This window comes from Ips typographus, linkage group LG3, assembly GCF_016097725.1.
Source record: "Ips typographus isolate SLU linkage group LG3, UJ_Ityp_2.0, whole genome shotgun sequence".
NCBI classification, from domain to species: domain Eukaryota; kingdom Metazoa; phylum Arthropoda; class Insecta; order Coleoptera; family Curculionidae; genus Ips; species Ips typographus.
Genome location: NC_138424.1, coordinates 16,474,283 through 16,495,166, shown reverse-complemented (window position 1 = coordinate 16,495,166; position 20,884 = coordinate 16,474,283). Strand labels below are relative to the sequence as shown.

The 20,884-nt window shown below is 35.3% G+C and overlaps 1 protein-coding gene across 1 annotated transcript; it reads left to right on the top strand.

Annotated features, from left to right (window-relative positions):
• Positions 1 to 1,151: 1,151 nt before the first annotated feature.
• LOC145726399 (kelch-like protein 17) lies at positions 1,152 to 19,852 on the top strand. The gene is made up of 15 exons (XM_081975450.1): positions 1,152 to 1,403; positions 6,699 to 6,921; positions 9,582 to 9,678; positions 9,738 to 9,859; positions 10,258 to 10,372; positions 10,518 to 10,624; positions 10,680 to 10,796; positions 10,850 to 11,066; positions 14,513 to 14,672; positions 17,003 to 17,082; positions 18,326 to 18,502; positions 18,563 to 18,617; positions 18,673 to 18,776; positions 18,841 to 18,940; positions 19,011 to 19,852. Exons 2-15 carry the CDS (start codon positions 6,724 to 6,726, stop codon positions 19,222 to 19,224), a joined length of 1,863 nt encoding a protein of 620 aa, XP_081831576.1. The 5' UTR covers positions 1,152 to 1,403; positions 6,699 to 6,723; the 3' UTR covers positions 19,225 to 19,852.
• The last annotated feature ends 1,032 nt before the right edge of the window (positions 19,853 to 20,884 follow it).

The following is a 20,884-nucleotide window of genomic DNA, read 5'->3' as shown; positions in this document are numbered from 1 at the left end:
ATTGTCTTGTGCGGTGCACTTCCAAAGGGCGGAAAGGGTGAAAACCTAGGAGAAGACCACGTGGATGTGACAGTGACGGTTATAGTTTCCACGAGGAAGGACTACATCTTTTGCTCGGATCGTGCCTTTAAGCGATTATTTAGAACTTTTAGTAGCTATCTGGGGCTCAGGGGCACAAGCCCGACTATCTGAGCCTCTTTCGTATCGAGCTGGCAGAATACCCTAGTTGGTAACGCCATTAAACAGAGCAAAAAAAAAAAAAAAAAAGTGAATCAGTTCACCGCCTTCTCTACAAGAAAGCCAAGAAGGTGCATTCCAAAAATTCCAATATGGCCGAAATATGGGATTGACAGTTTGCATTTGTTTGTATTGTGGAAATTGAGTTTTTTGAGAATTAGATGAATGTTTACGGTTTAAAATCAAAACTTGAGGTTATTTGCCAAAGTAATTGTTGTTTATATGTTTATTGTTCTAGTGAAAGTGTAGTTTGTGTTCATTTTATTGTGTTATCACTATTGTTATTGTTCCTTCATTGTTCTATAATTTGTTGTTGGTTTTTTCAACTTAAATTCTATTGCCTCTACAATATGCCGTCACACTTGTTGTTTGCCAAATTGTAAAAACAATTTGGAGAAAGGCCCAAAAGTGTCCTTTCCTTTCCAAAAGACCCTGCTCAAACCCAACAGTGGTTGAAAGCTTTGAACTGGAATGATTTTACTCCAACACAATACTCAGTGGTAAGTACAATATGCTTTCTCATTCAGTAAACTTATTGCCTCTTACATACATAAGTGAGTTAAATTTTGAGGCCGCCTGCATTTTGAGAGCAACAAAGGTTTACTCTGAAGAAACAGGACAGCTTTTAGAAGTTCTATTGGCACATTTACATTTTAAAAGAAAGGTCTTGGTAATAATATAAAACCCATTTACCAGTTTTGCTTACCTAGATTCAAGGATTTCCAAATTTTCTTTGATTGAGCAGTTTTTACATTAGTTTGTTCCTACTTTCCAAGACAAAGGGTTCTAACCAAACTTGCTTTGGCTGGACTTTATTGGATATAAAAAGCCATATCTATACATATCTGTATCAGGAATGAAGAGTTCTTTGATTTTTCACTCACAACTTCTAATCAACTACACGAAAAAATAAAAAAAAACATTTTCTACTGCATCTCCATAGGTTTGTGTACAAAAAAAAAATTCGATAACGCCGCCATTAAAATGACATTCTAGGCTTTCTTGTTAAGAAGGCGGTGATCAGTTCAATTAACAATAACAAATAGTTTTTTTTTCGATCGGTGTGCGGAACGTGGTGGCTGTGAAATTTTTGCTTTCCTGTTTATTCGCCCGTTTTCGAGAAATCTTATTAAGTCCGAGCTGGTGTGTTTCCTATTATTAACCTGGTGAGTCCAATTTGTTAATTTATTTGCTTTCTATCAGCAACACGCTTATTCCGCTACTATACCCAACTGTAGCCTACACACTCTAGCTTAGAGCTTTTGCATACATGGCCCTCGGGCCCCCCCCCCCTAGCAGCTTTAATCATCCGTCTCAACAAATACCTGCCTCTCCCATGGAGATTCCTAATTTAGAAGATCTTCTCCCAAATGAAGAAAAAAACACACAAAGACTTGGACATTCCTGAGGCAGAATTACTTCTCAAGACTGCAAACTGGATCAGTAACTCTAATTCCATTCTCAGACAAGACATATCTTTAATCCATAAACTTAGATCAATAATTTACAAAATCTCAGCATATGAAGAAGATGCATTTCCTACTTTTTTGGTTATTGCTCAACATAAGGACCAAACAAGAAATATCCATCCCATGAATCTGGCTAAATTACTATTTCAAAATAATGTGAAAGATTTGAAAGAGGTGCAACCTAAAGGATGTAATAAAGTGGGCATATCCTTCAAGACACCTTTTGGTGCTAATAACTTCATAAAAAGTAACCCTATGGCAAAGGAAAACTATAATGCATACATTCCCCAGTTAATGTAGAGGTATAATAAGAAATGTGGGAGACACTATCACTGAGAAAGACCTGATACATTATGGAATTGGTACCAGAGGCTCAAAGTCAATCAAAATTGTGGATGCAACTAGATTCAACAGGCGAATTGCAGAGAATGGTGTTACGAGAATAGTTCCCAGCAACACTTTTCTGTTACAATTTGCAGGTAAGAATCTACCTGTAGAAATTGAACTATTTAATACCAAGTCTAAATTTTTATTTCTATAATATTGTGTGTTAAATGTTATAAGTATGGGCATCACAAAAATCAATGCAAAAACAAGGAAGCATGTCAAGACTGCTTAAAAGTACACTCCAAAGTACACCAGGAAAATGAGACTTGTGATAGAGTTAACAACTCAGCCCCCAAAAACTGTCCTAATTGTGACGAACCAACAAGCAGAAATTGTAAAGAATACATTCGTCAACACAATTTCAACAAGGCTATTGCAGAATATAACATAAGTTTATTTGATGCTAACAAACTATTCCCACGGAACAACAAAGACAACTCAAATTCCCAAATCCTACTTCAGGATTTTCCCAACACACTCCAGGCAGCCTTGAACGCCTCATTTTTAGCCTCACAAACTAATTCTCAGGATAGAATTTGCGCAAGTTTTAATTTCATCCACTAACCTTAATTAAAAAAAAATAAAATCCTAACAACAATAAAAATAACAATTATATTAGTCTTCAAAATTTACTACATTTTCATAAATAACTTAATATATTCATAATTGGAAATTTTATAAAATTTACTTTTTACAAAATTATTTTTGCTCTGTTTTTCTCTTTTTTAATTTAATAATTTTCCTTTCAGCATAATCTTTAGACAAGCTTTGTAACTATATATAGGGTCTTGACTTTGGGTTTTTTCTTTGTCTGATTACTTTAGTAAGTTTGGATTGGTCTTTGTTTCTTCTGCTTACTCTTTTCTCATGGCTTATAGTTGTTTGAAACTCATCCATTGGAATATATGGAGTCTGGTTTCCAACCGGGACTCTCTGGTTACGCTAATGCGAAATAATAGCCCAGACTTGGTCTCATTAAATGAGACCTGGTTGCAAGCTAAACATAACGTTTCATTTTCTGGTTAACACGTGATTAGACAAGACAATCCAAACGGTCCAGGTGGCATTGCCATTATTATTCCATTTAAGATCATTAATCATAATTTGAATACTAATCAAAACGTACAGGTTTTAATTATAGAGCTTAAAGAAGTTATAGTTTAATTCAGATATGTTCACATAAAAAGCTGATTTTTTTGGGAGATTTAAATGCTCAACACCCTCTGTGGGGCTCTGGTTCTTCCAACAGGAATGGAATAGTATTGTTTGATTTCATTTCGGATTCTAATTTAATATGTGCGAATAACGGTAAACCAACTAGATTAACGGCGCCGGATCAGCATAAAAGTGTTCCTGACATTGTATTGATTTCCTCTGCTCTTGTTGACAATTTTTTTTTTACATCTTGTGTACTTACAGTGGCATGAGTGATCATTTTCCAATAGGATGCAGTTTGCAAACGGTCATTGATCATACACAGTCAAGAGCAAACTCTTGTGTGCAGTTTGCTACCAAAAAAGCAGATTGGCCGGTTTTTTCAGACTTGATTCTTGAGGATTTTGCCAAAAACAAGATTATCAGTTACGAAACTTTGGAAAACTCAATTCTTAAGTCAGCGGAGGTTCCAATTCCTAAATTTAGGAATGCAAAGAGAATTGAGAAATCCATGGTGGGACAATGATTGCTCGGAAGCAATCAAAAGTAAGAAAACTGCATTAAAACAATATCTCAATGCGCCCTCGTTAGACAATTATGTTAATTTCAGGAAAGTAAGGGCTCATACTAGGAAAATATTAAGAGAGAAAAAACGAACTAACTTTCAGTCTTTTTGTGAGAATTTTAATCCTTTGACTAGTATTGATAGGGTGTGGAAGTGTATCAGAAGATTTAAAAGTTCTTTTAGTCCAATTTTGCCTGTCCCCACTCTGGGGGCGGCCATTCCAGAACAGTTGTTAGCATCCTTAGATCACCCATTTTGGCCCAGTTTACAAGATGACGCTCCGAGAAATACAGAGAAATCAGATCCCATTCGTTTCCATGAATTATGGTCCGTTATCAGTAAAAAGAAATATTCGACCCCTGGAAGGGACTTGGTCACTTTCGGCATGATTAAAAACATCCCACTCCACTGAACCAAGGTTTGACTATTAAATTGAAATTTTTCCCTAAGTAACTAAAATTTCGCTTTCAATTTACCTTAATTGCCTTTGCTACCTTTTGTCTCATGCTCAAACCAATTTCACGTGTAGCAATATGCAAAACGTTCTTAGTAATTACACCTTTCTTTACTAATTCCTCATAAACCAATTGGTAATTTTCTCCATTTTTATACTTCCTGGTATCAAAATACCGATTGATGTTTTGTGTTGGAAAATTTCCAGTAGAAGTTTTACTTCTTTGTCCAGCCAAACATTTCTGGTAGTCATGATAAGGTAAAATGTAATTATTGCTTACTTTATTAATAACAACAATTAATGAGATTAGAAACAATTCAAATGATAAAACGAAAAATTTTTGGTTATGCTCTCTAACTTATAGAAGTGAAAAATGACATTTACACGTTGACAATACACAATTGTGATGTATTTTCTCGATTTCAAAATTCTGCTATTTCAATCCCGAAAAATCGGCGAATCGACCTTGAAGTGAAATAAGATTGAAACCGAATTGAAAACGGGTTTACAAGGCAAAGTTTTTAATTTGCATGGAAACGTAGTAATTGTCAAATATCAGTTATCCTCTGTTATGCGACGTTACCAGACGCTTTTTTTTTAGGTATTTATATTTAATACTCCAACTGAATTTTATTGTTTTTATTCATCAAAATATATTTGATAGCCTAAATATCCGATTAGTATTGGTGGCAAAGCTTGTTCTTACCAATTGTAACTAATTGTACTGCAATGTTAATTGTACAACTCATTATCTAACAGCTATTTAAGTCTACGATTTACACTACGATTATTGTTTTGGCTGTTTACTTTACTCCACTTTTCCTCCTTTCGCAAGGTCTCCAGTTGACGATTCAACTCTGACTAGGTTATTGAGTGGTCTGGATTATCATAACGGTTCCCGTACTTGGGTGTACAGATTCTTATTTGGCGCACTCGTGCATATTCTCGTGACACTTGTTTTACCGCTTCAAACTCCCAGATGTAGGCAAAGGCACCATGACATCTGGCGATGGATCAAGTCGTCGTAGTTTTTGTAGTGGCCTTCATCTAGATTCTGGAAAACCTTCAGAGCTTCTTTTGTAAGTGATAAAGGCGGTGGCTTTGTCACTTGATGTCCAGTTATTCGCCCTCATCAGCAGCAGCCTCGAACTGCTTCTTGTAAATCTGCCATTAGGTCTTATCATCGTAAACTGGAGGTTTAATGTTGGAACAAGCATTTGAACTGGCAACTAGAGTTGGCTTCCCTTCAGTGACATTTCTTGTAGTTTATCAACTTCCCTCTGGAAGTTCTGCACAGTTTCCTCGACTGACTCTTCTTATTCGCTTTTCGACTTTTTCTTCCAAATTTCTCATCCGGTATTCCATTTCGCTTTTCAGTTCACCAATCACACAATTTAACTGGTCCTTTATTTGTCCTTTTATATCGTCTAGCTTACGATCTTAGATGGCTTGCATTTCTTCCAACTTCACCTCAAACTGATCTTGACTCACTTGGGTTGCTTTTATTTCTTCCAACTTGCTGTCCTGGTTTGATTTCATTTCCTCTAGTTTGCTGTCCTGACTTACTTACTTTGGCTGGTTTTCATTTCAGCTTGACTTACTTTTAATTCCTTCTTCATTTCCATTACATAGCTGTTTCACTGCCTCCTCCATTTTCGATTTTTGTAGTCGTGTACTTACAGGCATTAAATCAGAGTCCACTTCTTGAAGGTTGGTTGGATTCTTCTTTCTTGAAGTCTTCCTGGATCTCCAATCCTACTTCTGACACCAAATGTACCGTTTTTCCTCTAAAAACACGACGAATACTTTTATCATACATTGTATATTCGACTTGGTTTACAAACAACAGTGACAACTACTGTCTAATCTCCAACTGACAACTACTCTTAACAATCACAACAATTAACTACCGGTCATAGCTCAGCTGTTTATATAAGCTTCTATAGAATCGAGGGAATTCGGGAATAAATAAAACTAAAAAAAAAACATAAACAAATAAAAATAAAGCACACAAATTTAATTCTGCAATGTTTATACATACTAGTTCTAAACGTATTATTTCATATTTGAGGTAAAGGAATTACGATTTGGTAGTGATTTACAAAAAATGGAGTGATTTTCGGTCCTGTTTGTCCGGTTCTAATAATCGTGGACTTTCCCTGGAATATTTACCTAAAAACTTACAGAACACACACACAAGTTAATATTGCAGATAAGTTTTTGAATGAGTAGTAACGAAAGTACCTACTTTAAGATATGACTATGTCAGTATTTTTAATTTTGTCATTTTTAAACCATTAGAAAGTTGGGCTACCAAATGGTGTATAAAATAAAAAAACTCTATATTTTGCAAAATTAACCTGAAACCATAAAGTGAAACTGGCGAATTAATTAGGAGTATAAATATTGAACATACTTTATTTAATTTCAGATCTGAAGACTATATAAAACTGACAATGATGAATAACAACTTAGAAGAACCTGGTGTAGTTCTAGACCGACTGCATTTATCCGAAAGCACTGAGACTACCTCGAAAACTACCTCCGAAGGGATAGATTTGCCACCGTTTACCAATAAGGATTATTGTCATAAAAACGACAAACATAGTGTAAATGCACTAGGTAATATACAACGAATGAGACAACATGGACAGGTACTTACTACTACTACTTGCTATTATTTTCTTCAATTATTAAAAAAACTTACATTGGAGACCGCGTTTAGCGGTAATAAATGTATTTCCAGCCACTTTCTCCTTCTGGAAATAGTCTATAAGTCGTAACACATGTGCCCACTCGAACGATCTAAAATTACAGGTTAAAGAAATTTAAAGCTTCAAACTTTTTGAACAGCCGCTGTATTTGTCCAGATTATGTTAGAAAAGTGAACAAAATCCTAAATGACCACTTTTCATTTGAATAACTTTTTTCGTCTAGGAATTAAAAATAAGAAAATGGTTTTAGTGGCTCACCTTTAAGGTGCTCTAACTCCGCTAGGGTCACTTTTTTACTACAGTTTATATGACACTTTGGAGTTTATTTTTAATGTACTTTCCACTCTCAAACTATCCTACAATCAATTTGAACCACCCTGTATATTTAAAAAGGGCCAGAAAACAATCCCAGACAATTATCGTGGAATAACGCTTCTCAACATCATCCTCAAAGCCCTCACTAGGACTTTGTTAGAAAAAATAAACAAAACTATACCAATTCGCGAAAAACTGCAAGGTTTTCGAAAAAACAGATCTACCATTGATGCTGTCTTCATTGTGAAGCAAATAACAGAAAAATCTTTAGAGTTCAATAAACCAGCGTATATGTGCTTTGTCGACATGACTAAAGCTTTCGACCGGGTGCGATTGGCAGACATCATTTGAAATAATGCGAAAAAAGGAAGTGAACCAGATATTAATAAAACTAATATACTATTTATATTCAACATGATTATGGACAAAATTGTCGGAGATTTACCTAAAAGAGCCGGATACAAAATAAGGAACAACTTACTTCAATGTTGTCTGCTACGCAGATGATGCGGTGCTCATTGCGAATTCTGAAGTGGGGGTGATTAAATAGGCCACATGACACCCGACACAAAGAAACACGACCACAAACCGACGCTTCCCTGACAAAAATCGCAAACCAATCACGTGACTATGGTACCTGATAACTTATCAGGTCGCTCACCCACATTAACAATAAAATGTGCACAAAGTGCAAACGGAGATTAAGTTATCGGAATTGGCTTGCCAGTGTAACTAGGCCCATGGACATTAAAAGTGCAAACTAAACGAGTTGCGGACGAAAACTGTATTTCGTAGGTAACAACGTAAACAGAATGGAAGACAACAGTCTTGTAAAAATCGTAAAAACTAATAATCCTTTCGGAAAACGAACCCAAGGCAGACCTCCAAAACGCTGGTAAGAGTGCTGGACATCAACGTCCGAAGAGTCATAATAGGATTAGCTTACCCAATTGAACACCCATATTAGAAAGAAAGAAGAAGAGGAACAAAAAACGGCGGCATTTGTCGACACTTCAAACCAGTGATCTTACTGGTATTATATTCTTACACTGTGGTTTGGTTTTTGCGACACGGTCCACTTTGCCCATCTTTCATCTGGCAGCCTTTCCACATGGCCACTCCAGTACCTTTTGCGTGTTCTAGCCCATCTTACCACATCCTGTATTATTTTCTAGTTCTTTTCTGATATCCTCGCTTCTTATTCTACTTGTGATAGTGACACTTTTTGTGTTGATGTTTCAGCTCTGGTTTTTGTGGCGTACGTTAAAATAGGTCTTACGCCTGTTTTGTAAATTCTCAGCTTGCTTTTTGTACTCATAATTTTATTTTGTCATATGATATCTTTCAGGTATCCGTTGACTTTATGGCTTGTGTTCGTGCTTTTTCAACAAGGTTTCTTTCGCTTTCTCCACTCCTAGGTAGTTGAATTTTATCTTGTTGTCGACTGCCAGTTTGCATCTTGGGGGTGCTTTAGAGATGTTTACGATGTTCATGTTAAATTTATGTACTGTTACTTTCGTCTTATATTACAGGCGTTGTAGGTAGTATTTGTTATCGCTATGAGGATTGCATCATCTGCATAGCATAATACTTAAATGGTGCAATTGCCTATACCATATTTAGCGTTCACTTTTTTAATATTTTTAATGATGTTGAACAGGGTAGGACTAAGGTTATCCCCTTGTTTGTTGCAGGTTCGTATTGATTTGCACTTCCTCAGACAGTCCATCATTCTTGTTCTACTTTTGCTCTTCAGTTCTTGTATAATTCTTTGTTACCGGTAATCGATGTTTTCCTGGTCTATAATCTTTATTCTAATTACGCCATCTAGTCGGACCGTGTCGAATGCCTTAGTTAAATCCAAACAGACAAAAAGAGGAAAGGAAAGGTTAAATTTTATCGATTTTTGTATCATTTGGCGTAATATGAATATTGCGTCCACCGCTGATCTATTGAATCTGAATTCTTGCTGTTCTTCGGATATTGGCACCTTCCCCATTATCCTATTAGCGAGATGATTTTAGTAAATAGCTTAAGGGCCGAGCTCAGTAGCGTTCTGAGTGAGATCACCAAGGTTCTACTATGTATAGTTTCACAAGGAACAGCCATTTGTACCGCTTATAGACCCATTTATTCAGACTTCACCTCTGTGAATTTTCTTAATACATGCAATATTTCTATAAAATTACAAGTTTAGCCATGGTTATGTTATTAAATTTGCACTTATTTTTTTTTATCCAAAATAACATAATATAGACTCGCAATACACACAGTTTTTGTTTTAGTTATGTGATGTAATATTAAAAATAGGAACAGAAAAGTTCAGCGCACACAAAGTAGTGTTGGCTTCAGTTAGCCCTTATTTTTTCGCCATGTTCAACGGTAAGCACTTTTTTAAACCATTCAATAGGTGCCTTGTTTAAGGTGTTTCATAATTATAGGAGAGATGAGAGAACAATCCCAAAGTGAAATAACCATGGTTGATATGGACGCTACAGCTGTGGATTTACTCTTAGATTACGCATACACTGGCCAGATTACTATAACTGTCGATAATGCCCAGGTATTTAAGTAATTTTATGTTTGAACAATTTATGATTGTGTTTGTATTACTTATCTACCAAATACATAAACATGCACCTACTTTATTTCCTCGCGGGTATAAAGTTACCTAACATAGGCCTATCTACAGTATGGCTTTTTTAATAATAATTTGTCATTGCAATTTCTTGATTTTGTAATTAGTAGTAACAGTACAGTGTTAATCACAGTAAAGAAGTGGTCTAACATAAAATTTTGTATTCACCATCGACATTACCAGATGTTTATGCCCTCGGGCGACTTGTCCATTGGGCCAGTAAAATCGTCGTCCTCAGGTCATAAATATCTACCTATTTATGCCTTTGGTGTATAAATAGTTATTCTGGGGATCAAATGTTTAATTAGTAAAGTCTTTTCTAGATACTATTACCAGCAAGTAGCCTGCTTCAAATGGAAGACGTTAGAGAAGCTTGCTGTACATTTTTTTTAAGGCAGTTGCATCCCTCAAACTGCTTCGGAATAAGAAGTTTTGCAGGTATGTTAATGAATAGTTGGTAAATAGTAATTAAGATACCAATAGCATTATAAGGACAATAATGCATGAGGTCGATTGATTTTTTAAATTATTTGAATAACTTTCAGAAAAATAACGAAAAGGAAACAATATTTAATATTTTCAGATACACATTCTTGCAAGGATTTGCACCATCAATCGCACGTATACGTCTTACAAAACTTTCCACAAGTTATAGCAACTGAAGAGTTTCTGTCACTTTCGTTTGAAGAAGTTAGTTTTAAAGTATTTCGTCAAAATCGATATTTTAAGTATTCTACATCAACAGGTTAACGAGTTAGTTTCAAACAGCGAGTTGAATGTAATCTCAGAAGAAGACGTATTTACTGCAGTTTTGAATTGGGTCAAACACGATTTAATAGAAAGAGAGAAGTATATTTCTAAAGTTCGTATACTGTTTTAGTCTTGTAATAACAATAACATGCAATGTAATTACAGTTGTTGATTCACGTGAGGCTGCCTTTACTAACCAGAGAATTTCTTATGACGAGAGTGGATAATGAAAAATTGATAAAGGGCAATCACGAGTGCTGTGAATTACTGTTTGAGGCTATGCGGTACCATCTAGCGCCAGAAACACGGTGTGATATTTCTTCATGGAGAACTATGGAAAGGAAACCACTAGGAGCTGATCCTTATGTATTTGCTATAGGAGGTAATACTGATCATTACTTGCACTTTGTTATATGCGGTTGCTTTTATACTTTGGACAAGGTGCCCAGCAGTCTCAGTCAACTTTGCATTTGTGACCAATAATATTGTAACCAACATTTCATTGTAGATTTTTTGGGCATCATATCATATACATAAACATGCAGCCCTTCTGTTTGTGTGTGTATTGATTCCTGTTGAGTTGAATAGTTTTCATCATAAAGGTAACAATATTTACTATACGACCAAGGTTTCTTGTTTTGAAAGTTTACAATGTTTTCTGTACCTTTATTGGTGTGGGTTATATTGTACCGTTTTTCACACAAAACACCGCTTGTTACTTTTAACTCGCATTGTATATTTCGTTTGTTTACAAACAATACTGACAACTGCTGTCTAATCTCGTACTGACATCTCTTAACAATCACAACAACTAACTGACTCTCCACCGGTCCTAGCCAAGCTGTGTATACATATGTATAGGCTTCAATGGAATCGAGGGAATTCGGGAATATTCATAAAATTGGCATTCTCTCTTAAACTTCAAACTATGACAAGTCTCCCTCTCTCTTACAAACAGCTGAACTACGACTTTCTAGATCCTAAACAATACAATATACGGGGTAAGACGAAATGAACTAAGACTATACGAGGTAACACAAAATAACTAAAAGTCCATTTCGTAACAATATTTATTCTGTAGCTAGTTCCTGAAAATTACCGCTTTTCGAACGTTTTTCCAAAATTTCCCTTGACCTCATCCAAAATATGTATTCATTGTTTGTATTACTCCATATTTTGACGTACTTTTTTATTATCGTTCACAAATAAAAGGAAAGGTACTGATTGATAGTCCTGTTATGTCTTTCGACCATTTCATTGGACGGCAGATGCAGTGGCATTGTTCGAGTGGTTCTTATTCCATCCATAACATATATATTAACTGGTTCCAAATATCTGATTAAAAGTTTCTACTTTTGTCTGTGTGAATCTTTAAAGGAACTCCGTGGTTTGCAATAACGTTGGTTATCCTCTCCTTCACAACTCCCATGTAGTTCTCGGAACACATTCTCTTTGTAGAAACTGGGAACTATTGTTTTGTATACAAAGGATTTTTCGTCTGGACTTTCCCATCTGCGAGTAATTAAGTTATCTCGAAGTTGAAGCGAAATCCATTGTCGCCAGCAACTCGTCACTATGTCAATCCCATGGCTCAAAATTCCGGTTTCAAATATTTCTCCAACCATTCTCTGATTACTTTCAAATCAGTGTCTAAACACTGTTCTTCTATTATGGTTTCTCTGGATACGATATTCTTCCATTACTGGTATTTCTCTAGCCTCTTCATCTGTCCAGTTTGCGTATCTGATTAATGCTTTCATTTTTATTCTTGCTTTCATGCCTTTCGAAAAACTTGCAATTCTTTTCACAGCACGGCCTTCTCGTCAAACTATCAGCGTTGATATGAGATCGTCATTTTCAGTGGCTCAGTCAAAATCATCAGCTTGATGTTTCTCTAATAGCGTGCTAATTGTTCTTCCGGGTTATTAAAATTTAACAGTCATTGTAGTGCCGCATAGTCCTATCTAATGAGATTTTTTTTCCATATAGGATGCTGTGATAATGTTGTTTTACATCTCTTAGAATTGAAAAATCTCTCCCAATGACTTGCTGTAATAGCTAATGACCACTTCTTGACTGTTCTGAAACTAGGAAAGGCTGAACGGTTTCTATACTATACTGGGAAGCATCAGTGAAAAAGTTTCTTTTTGAGATTGAGCGAAAATAAAAGTACTTCTTTAATTCTGTGAAAGATTGTTAACAATCTGGTGACTAAGAAAATTGTCAATTTTTGTTCGTTAGTCGATGATGTGTCGATATGATAATCCGACGAAGAAAACTTTTTCTTGGGAGAATAAGCATTTGTTTGGGTTCAGTGGTAATGAGCTTTTCTGAGTATCGAGATAACCCCCTCCCCCTTCGGTGTCGTGCTCTTTCGCCAAAAAAATAAGAAAATGACCGAATGCGGTTTGCAAAGATAACAAGTTTGAATGCAGAATTATCAGGTCATTTTTAAGCACGAATGTAATTTTGGGGAATATTTCCCGAATAAGAAAATGTTTTGGTTTGGCTGCAACTACAGGGTGATTCCAAAGTTGGTGCTTTCCTTTCACCTACGAATAGGGCTTCAAAAAATAAGTTTTTTTTCCTTTGACGCTTTTTCGAAATATGAACAATAACGAAGATGGTAACCCACTGGTAAACGCAAAAAAATTGTTGTTTCTTGGAAAATTTCCTTTCCACGTAGCTACTGACACCTACAAACGTTTGTGTAATTACTTCAAGTGGTTTGGCCAAAATCATAAAAATTTTATTTTTTCAGTAAAGCTTTGACACCCTGTATCTTCGTTATTGTTCATATTTCGAAAAAGCGTCAAAGAAAAAAAAAACTTTATTTTTTGAAGCCCTATTCGCAGGTGAAAGGAAAGCACCAACTATGGAATCACCCTGTATAGATGGCTCAATGGAACTCTATGAGCAAGTTCCAAACCGTTCATTAATTGTTGTTGACATCGCGTTTGACATTGTTTGGTTATAAAAAGTCAAAAAACTGCGCAAGGACAACAATTAGTGTACTAGCAATAGGCTCTACAACAATGCAGTCGTTATAGATGTACGTATCTGCAATTATCGAGATGCAATCGGGGGCAATACCATAAGAGCTCAGATTTAGCCGGATAATTTTTGTGCTTGTCTTAGAACACTTTCATTTTGGTGTAACTGCAAGAGACCTGTTGTAACTAAATCTAAAATGATAAAATGATTTAAATTTAGCCAAACAGGTCGAGTTTTGTACCATAAGAAAGTATGAGAAGACAAGCGGAAAAATTATCCTGTTCAAAATCTGAGCTCGAATGGTATTTGATAAGACAATTCCATGAATATAATAAGACTGCGACTTCCTTGTACTGGCAGAAATAACTTTGTCTGGTTCTTTTGATTTTCTGCAGTAGAACTCTATCCGAAGCGAGCCATAACCAAAACAATACGAACAAAAATCAAAATTGACAGTGCCAGCAAAAATCTCCAGGTGAGACATTGCAACAATAGAATTGAAGTGAAAATCCGTGGAAACGATGAAATCAACAGCAAAATTTATCCGATTTTTTTATCCGCTAGCAAACTCTCTTCCTTCCTTATTAGCCGATAGCAAACCGATGATGACGTGAATTGTCGCTGTCATTCTGGTGAAAATGCACTGCTCTATGGGACATTTAACACAAGAGGGCAATATTCAATAAAATTATCGCCAATTTTTTGTTGAAATAAAAGTGAAATGTAATTGAGTCCTTGTGCCGGATTTGTTATTCGTAATTTATAAAACACATTTCAATGCAAGGCACATTTATTAAGAGTCGAAAAAGTTCAACTGTTTTTTCAATTTTAAAGGTGATGTTTGGTCCAAATCGGGCTCCCAAAGACGAATCCCTTCCGAGTGTGAAGTTTATAATCCCAAAACTGATTGTTGGAATCGTATAGCACCAATGCAATCGGGAAGATATTCTCCAGGAGTGACTAGTTTCAAACAACGTTTATATGTGATTGGAGGGTAAGTACCAATTAAGTACACAGTTGTATTTTCCAAGCAAACTTTACAGGGTGATCCAAAAAGCCGTGCATGCGACTGTTTCTCGATAACTATACATAGAAGAAAAAAATCTGTTTAGTTCCAAGCGCTAAGACTCATGATTTTACTAAAATGAATCCGAAAACTCTTAAAATTTAAATGGACTGGTATAGTAAAAATACCAACGTAATTGCCTGTCCTCGACGAAAAATTTTGCTATTTAACTTTTTTTTCGATATCTTCTTATAAAGGGGTCCAAAGTTTGCTGATCATAAAGACTTCTTTTTTGGGGCATTTTGCCACCAGCAGGGGACGCGCTCGAAAATTCGAGTTAACTCAGGGTCAGGCGTTTTCCTATATACAGGATGTTACAAATTCGATGCATTACCATTGCTATCTCAGAAACTATAGTTGATAAAGCTTTAGTTAAATGGAGGCAGTACTTTATTGCTAAACAATTTGGTAAAAAAAAATTTCGCATAGGTTGCATACAACATTATTTATTAAATCAACTTGTTTGATGACAAGCACAGCAAATACAGGGTTAACCACCCAAACTATTCATTAAAAGTATATTAGGATCCAATATTAATAGAAATTTGAAATTTTGGAATTAAATGAAATTTGATGAGTGCTATGTTTTAAAAACATTTTCATTTTTCTGTCACTTTCGGTTTGACCGGAAGTTGATGCAAAATGCTTATTTCAATTGGAACACTCTGCATATTATTGTATTTCTGAATAGTCCTTTCGATTTCAATTATTAAGCGGAGTTCGGTCAGCTATCGATTGCGGAAAAGACACTTCCGGCACGTATTAGGTACAATATTTTTCTTACAATCCTGCAGAAAACTACAATGAGAACATTTTACAATTAGTGTTTATGTCATGCTATAGTCGGATTTTTACCTTTTGAGAATGACGTCATCTTTTTACATCTTTGTTTATCGCATATCAAACATATGAAATAAACAATTTTAGCAAAAAAGGCACGTTGTTAATTTTGTCGTCCTGTCAAATTAAAAACGTTGACATTTACTGTCACTTTGATTTAAACGAATATCAAAGGTATAAAAATGCTGCGCTACAATGAGAAGGCCCAAATGCTAATTCTAAATGTGCTGCTTTTTTTCGAGTACGAAAAGAATCAGTTTCCAGATGTCAACTGAAACTCTCATGATCACTCATTTTTCAAAGCATTTGTAGGTTAAAATTTGTGATCTAATTCCAGACATGCGTGTTTTTTCACCTGCTTGACGTCATTCTCAAAGGGTAAAATTTTGACTATATTTGTAGATGAAGGGGTTACAATAGAAAGCCAGTCAATTAAATTTCTTGCAGGTGGGTTGTCAGTTGAGATTTTAGACGTTGTCAAAATATTTTTCTTAGGATTACTACCATACTACTCAGGCAAAACACAGTTCATTTAAATTGTAATACATTAACAAGTAATTAAATAGTCACTTAAACTGAACATGTAAAAAAATAACTAAATATAACGTATAATTAAACTATAATAATTTAACGAAAGACATTAAATTATCAATGCAATCAAAAACGTGCGGTAATAGTATATTCTATATTAAGAGCGGAAAGTACTTTCGGCTCGAAATATGACGATATTTGTTCGATGACTGCTGTGGGGTGGAGTAGAAGGACAACTCACATCATTTTCGTAGCTCGAACTCATTGTCACCGATAAATCACTTTGACGGAATGCCTTTATTTCAAACAGGTTTGTCAAGCGTTGTTATAAAAACGCCGAAAAAGTTGGTGAGTAGATTGTAAGTAGAAAGCGAAAACGCTCTAGAGCAGAAAATGATTCACTTTCTGCTCTCGCGCGGCGAATAATCACTTTCTGCTTTTAAATGGAAGCGTACATGAGGTACTTTCAAAGTCAGTCGTCGAAAACGTACTTTACCGCACTAGAGCGGAAAAGTGCTACTTCTGCCATGAAAAATCGTGCGGCAAAGCACACGTCAACGTCAAGTAGTAGTCCATTTTTCTCAAAGTGGAGGTATATATGTAAAAAAGTGATGGGAAAGGCTCTATGATCAGCCGTTTTCGAGATATTTCATTTCCTTCAAAAAAAATTTTGGATCACTTCTACTACTTTGCAAGATTGTTCGTCGACGACAGGCAACGTTCATCGTATCGTTGTTTCTTCCAGCATTTTCTCGTGGCCTCATTTATTAAACATTTTTTTCCCGAAGTGCTTATGTATGTACCTACATATGTTATAGTTTCCGACAAAACAGCTGCTTGTACTGCTTATTGGAACACCCTGTATTTTATTAAAATGCAATATTCAGGAATGATGGAGCATCAAGTGTAGCTACAGCTGAATGTTATAATCCATGGACAAACACTTGGACTTCGATAACTTCAATGAGTAAGTTTAGTTTTAATGGGAAATATTCATGTCAGGTATAATTCAAAACATGCAACATTTTCGAAGACGGTTTTAAAATGCCATATTATTATGTATTGAATATGATCTGTACAAAAAAAGAATAAGTCGAAAAAAGGAAAACCAGGAATATTTTTTTAGTTTGACATTTTTATTAGGCCCTCTAGAGGTCGTCTTTTACGAAGGTTGACTTTCTATTTCTGAAGACCATTTGTTTTTCCTACTCGGGTGCGATAAAGTCCACTTTTTCGCACCCAAACGAGTGCCGAAAAGTGCACTAGGAGTATCTTTCCACACTAGTGCGGTAAAGGTACTTTTTCGTCCCTTTAACTGCAGCCAGTCTCGTGCGGGAATAGTACCACTTTCCGCACTTGTTAGGTAAATAACTATTCCAGATATAGCTGACGTCCTTTTTTGCAACTCAACTCACCCTTTCTAACTTTGTATCATTTTTAAACCGAACATATTGTATACCGTGTTCATTGATTAGATTCAGTGTGTGATTGCAGGCTCTGGTAGATATAGTTATTATTCTAACAAGTGTAGAAAGTGCATGAGACTTGCCCGCACGCTCACGACGAGCGTAGTGGCTTTAGTCGAGTCAGGTGCGGGAAAGAGCTGCATTCTGTTTGCCTATACATTATGAATAAATAATACCTTCGAAACGGTATAGGATATAGTGTTGATAACAGCCTGAGGGCATTATAAGCGGGCGTTATCATAACGCCCTGAAACCTTTTTTAATACTAGTAATGGCATTTTTATTCCTCCATGCTATAAAAACTTCGTATTTCCTATCCTAGGATGCTCTTGACTTTTTAGGTAATAAACCTTCGTTAGTTTTGCTGCATTTTCTTATATATTTTCTAAAATTTCGTCCAGATTTTGCCATTTTCACTAACTGACAGAACTATCAAAGTTACATCATTCAGGTAAAATAAACCCTAAACAACTTACCGGTAACGGTATACCTTAGTTTCCAATGCCAGAAATAGTAAATAATTGCTGAATTAGGTGAAACATAAAACTTTGTATGCACTACAGGCGTTAGGGAGAGTATAATGTCCGAAAAATGACCGAAACCTTCAGGACATTATGTTCTCTCTAACGACCTTGGTACATAAATAGGTACTTAGGCATCTATTTTATTATTCTACCAAAAAATAATCCAAATATCTGCTTAAGTGATCAAAATTAACACCAAATCCATTAAAATTATTTCTAGGAACCAAACGCTCCCGTTTGGGTACTTGTTCCTTTGACGGCTTAATTTACGCTTGCGGAGGGCACGATGGTGATTCCAGTCTCAGTTTAATGGAAAGTTTTGATCCATTGACTGGGATTTGGAACAGTTGTCCTGATATGAACTTTCAAAAGGATTGTTGCAAAATTGCAGTTCTCGGTAAACTCGTTTTCCTAACATTTCGATTTTATTAGATATTTTATAACAGAATCCTTACAGATAGTTCTCTCTATGCTATTGGTGGGCGTAACATTTCCCAAGCAACGGTTGAAAGGTTTGTTTATTTTTCTGAATATTTAGTAGTGTTAATTAAAATGTGTTCAATGTAGATATGACCCTCGAGAAGGTAAATGGGATTCAGTGCCATCAATTTCAACTTCAAGGTATAGATGTGGAGTAGCGGCTTTAGATGGCAATTTGTACTGTATAGGAGGTAATTTTCAGTATGCATTAAGATTACCTTTACTATAGCATAGCATAATATTTAACGGACTCAGGACGTGACACTCGTGACAGAGTTGATGTTCTAAGTAATGGGGAACGATTGAACCTACGGATGATGAGTTGGGAACCTGTTACGCCAATGCACACCGCAAGGTACTTACTACATGCACAACTAAATTGCACACTTATTTTAACTTAACCTAATTATATTTCTTTCTATAAGGTTCGGGCATGAATTAGTATCATTGAATGGTCGGTTATTGGCTGTTGGAGGTTTTAATAACCGTAATGAGAGCTTAAATTCGGTGGAAGAGTTTGATATTAAAACCAACGAATGGACATTAGTCACAAGTATGCTTTCCGAAAAAGGTGGATTAGGAGGAGCAGTGGTGGATTTCGTCGATTTAGAGCACGTGTTGAGACAAACTAGTACCTAGTTAATGAGAACAATGTGATATGTACAGGACGTTAATTATTTTAGCAGATTATTAGGCTAGTTGCTATATTACAAAACCAAAGTTTTAATTTTGCAAAAGAAAAACGAAGCAGTGTGTTCCCGTAATATCGTATTTCGGTAGGTTAATAGAGTGCTCTAGTGGAAACAATACAATCTCTGGACTGTAGATTCTAAGCTATTCTCAGTTCTAAATCGAGTACCTATTGTCATATAGTAGCTTTATTTATTACAAACCATCAAAATCTTCAATCACATAATTATAATGATATTTATGTTTCACCTATACATTATGAACAAATAATACCTTGAATACGATGTAGATTATAACAACCTGCGGGCATTATAATAACGCCCGCTTATAACGCTTCAAAACCTTTTTTAATTAGCTTTTGCTGCATTTTCTTTTATATTTAAGGCCGAAACTTGTCACTATGTTCTCTCTAATGTCCTTTAGTACATAAATAGCTATAATATCGACTGATAATTATAATGCACTATCGCACATCTGTCTCTCAATATTTTACTTATTAGTTCTTTAGACTAGTGTCAGTTAGGTTATACCTTGAAATACTGTTTTATAATTAATAATAATAATAATAATCCATTTACATCCGCATAATTTATTACAAACCGCCCCATTATGATCGTACCAGAGTAAACAGGAGTCAAAAGTTAATCCCAGCATCTTCGATGTCCTAGAAGAAGTTATAGCACGATCAGAATCCTCAAACATAGTCGCTCTCTCCGACAAAGCTCTGTTATTGGAGAAATGAAGAAAGTGGGTCTTGCTTATATTGAGATTTAATTGATTCTTATCGGACCACAACATAATCCTATTATAAACCAATTCGGTTTTTGCAATAGCGCCTTTAGAGCTCGCATCTAAAATAAGGATATTTGTGTCGTCAGCATATGCCGTAACAAAAACATCCCCAGCGACCCCATTAATAAAACTAAATTATTAATTTACTAAATTATCAATTACTGATCCCTGTGGCACACTTTTAGTTAAAATGGAATATTTGCTTTTCTGGGCATTCACTGAAACGTGTTGTTTCCTATCTTGGAGGTAAGACTGAATCAAATTGAACCCAATTGTACCTCGAAAACCGTATCTATACAATTTGGCAAGCAAAACACTATGATTTATCACATCAAAAGCACGAGAAAAATCCACGAAAAGACCAATAGCGGACATCCTGCTGTCCAAGGCGTTTGGCTTTGACTCAAGTTTTCAAATCAGCTGTCAAAAGTGACGCTTATTTATTTCTTGTTTCTATGACAACACTTGAATGTTTTTTTTTTCTTTATTTTATTTTTAATAATTTTTTACCGTTAATTTATAAATTAGTTCTTTAGTCGTTAGTTATTTAAATGTGTGTGAAAATACTGAAAAACTAATTTGTTATTCGGTCTATATCTGTTACTCATTGCAAGTTTATATTTCAGTTATTTGTAGGAATAACTATAGACATACTTATAATGTAGTAAATGTTTAAAAAGAGACATTTTTTAAAAGTTATATTCAATTATGAGTTCCATTTAAAATACGTAAGTTATGTCAATTATTGAGAAAACGGAAGGCAGTAGCAAAAAAATAAGCACGCCACTGGAATCACATATAAAAAGTGATTTAAGAA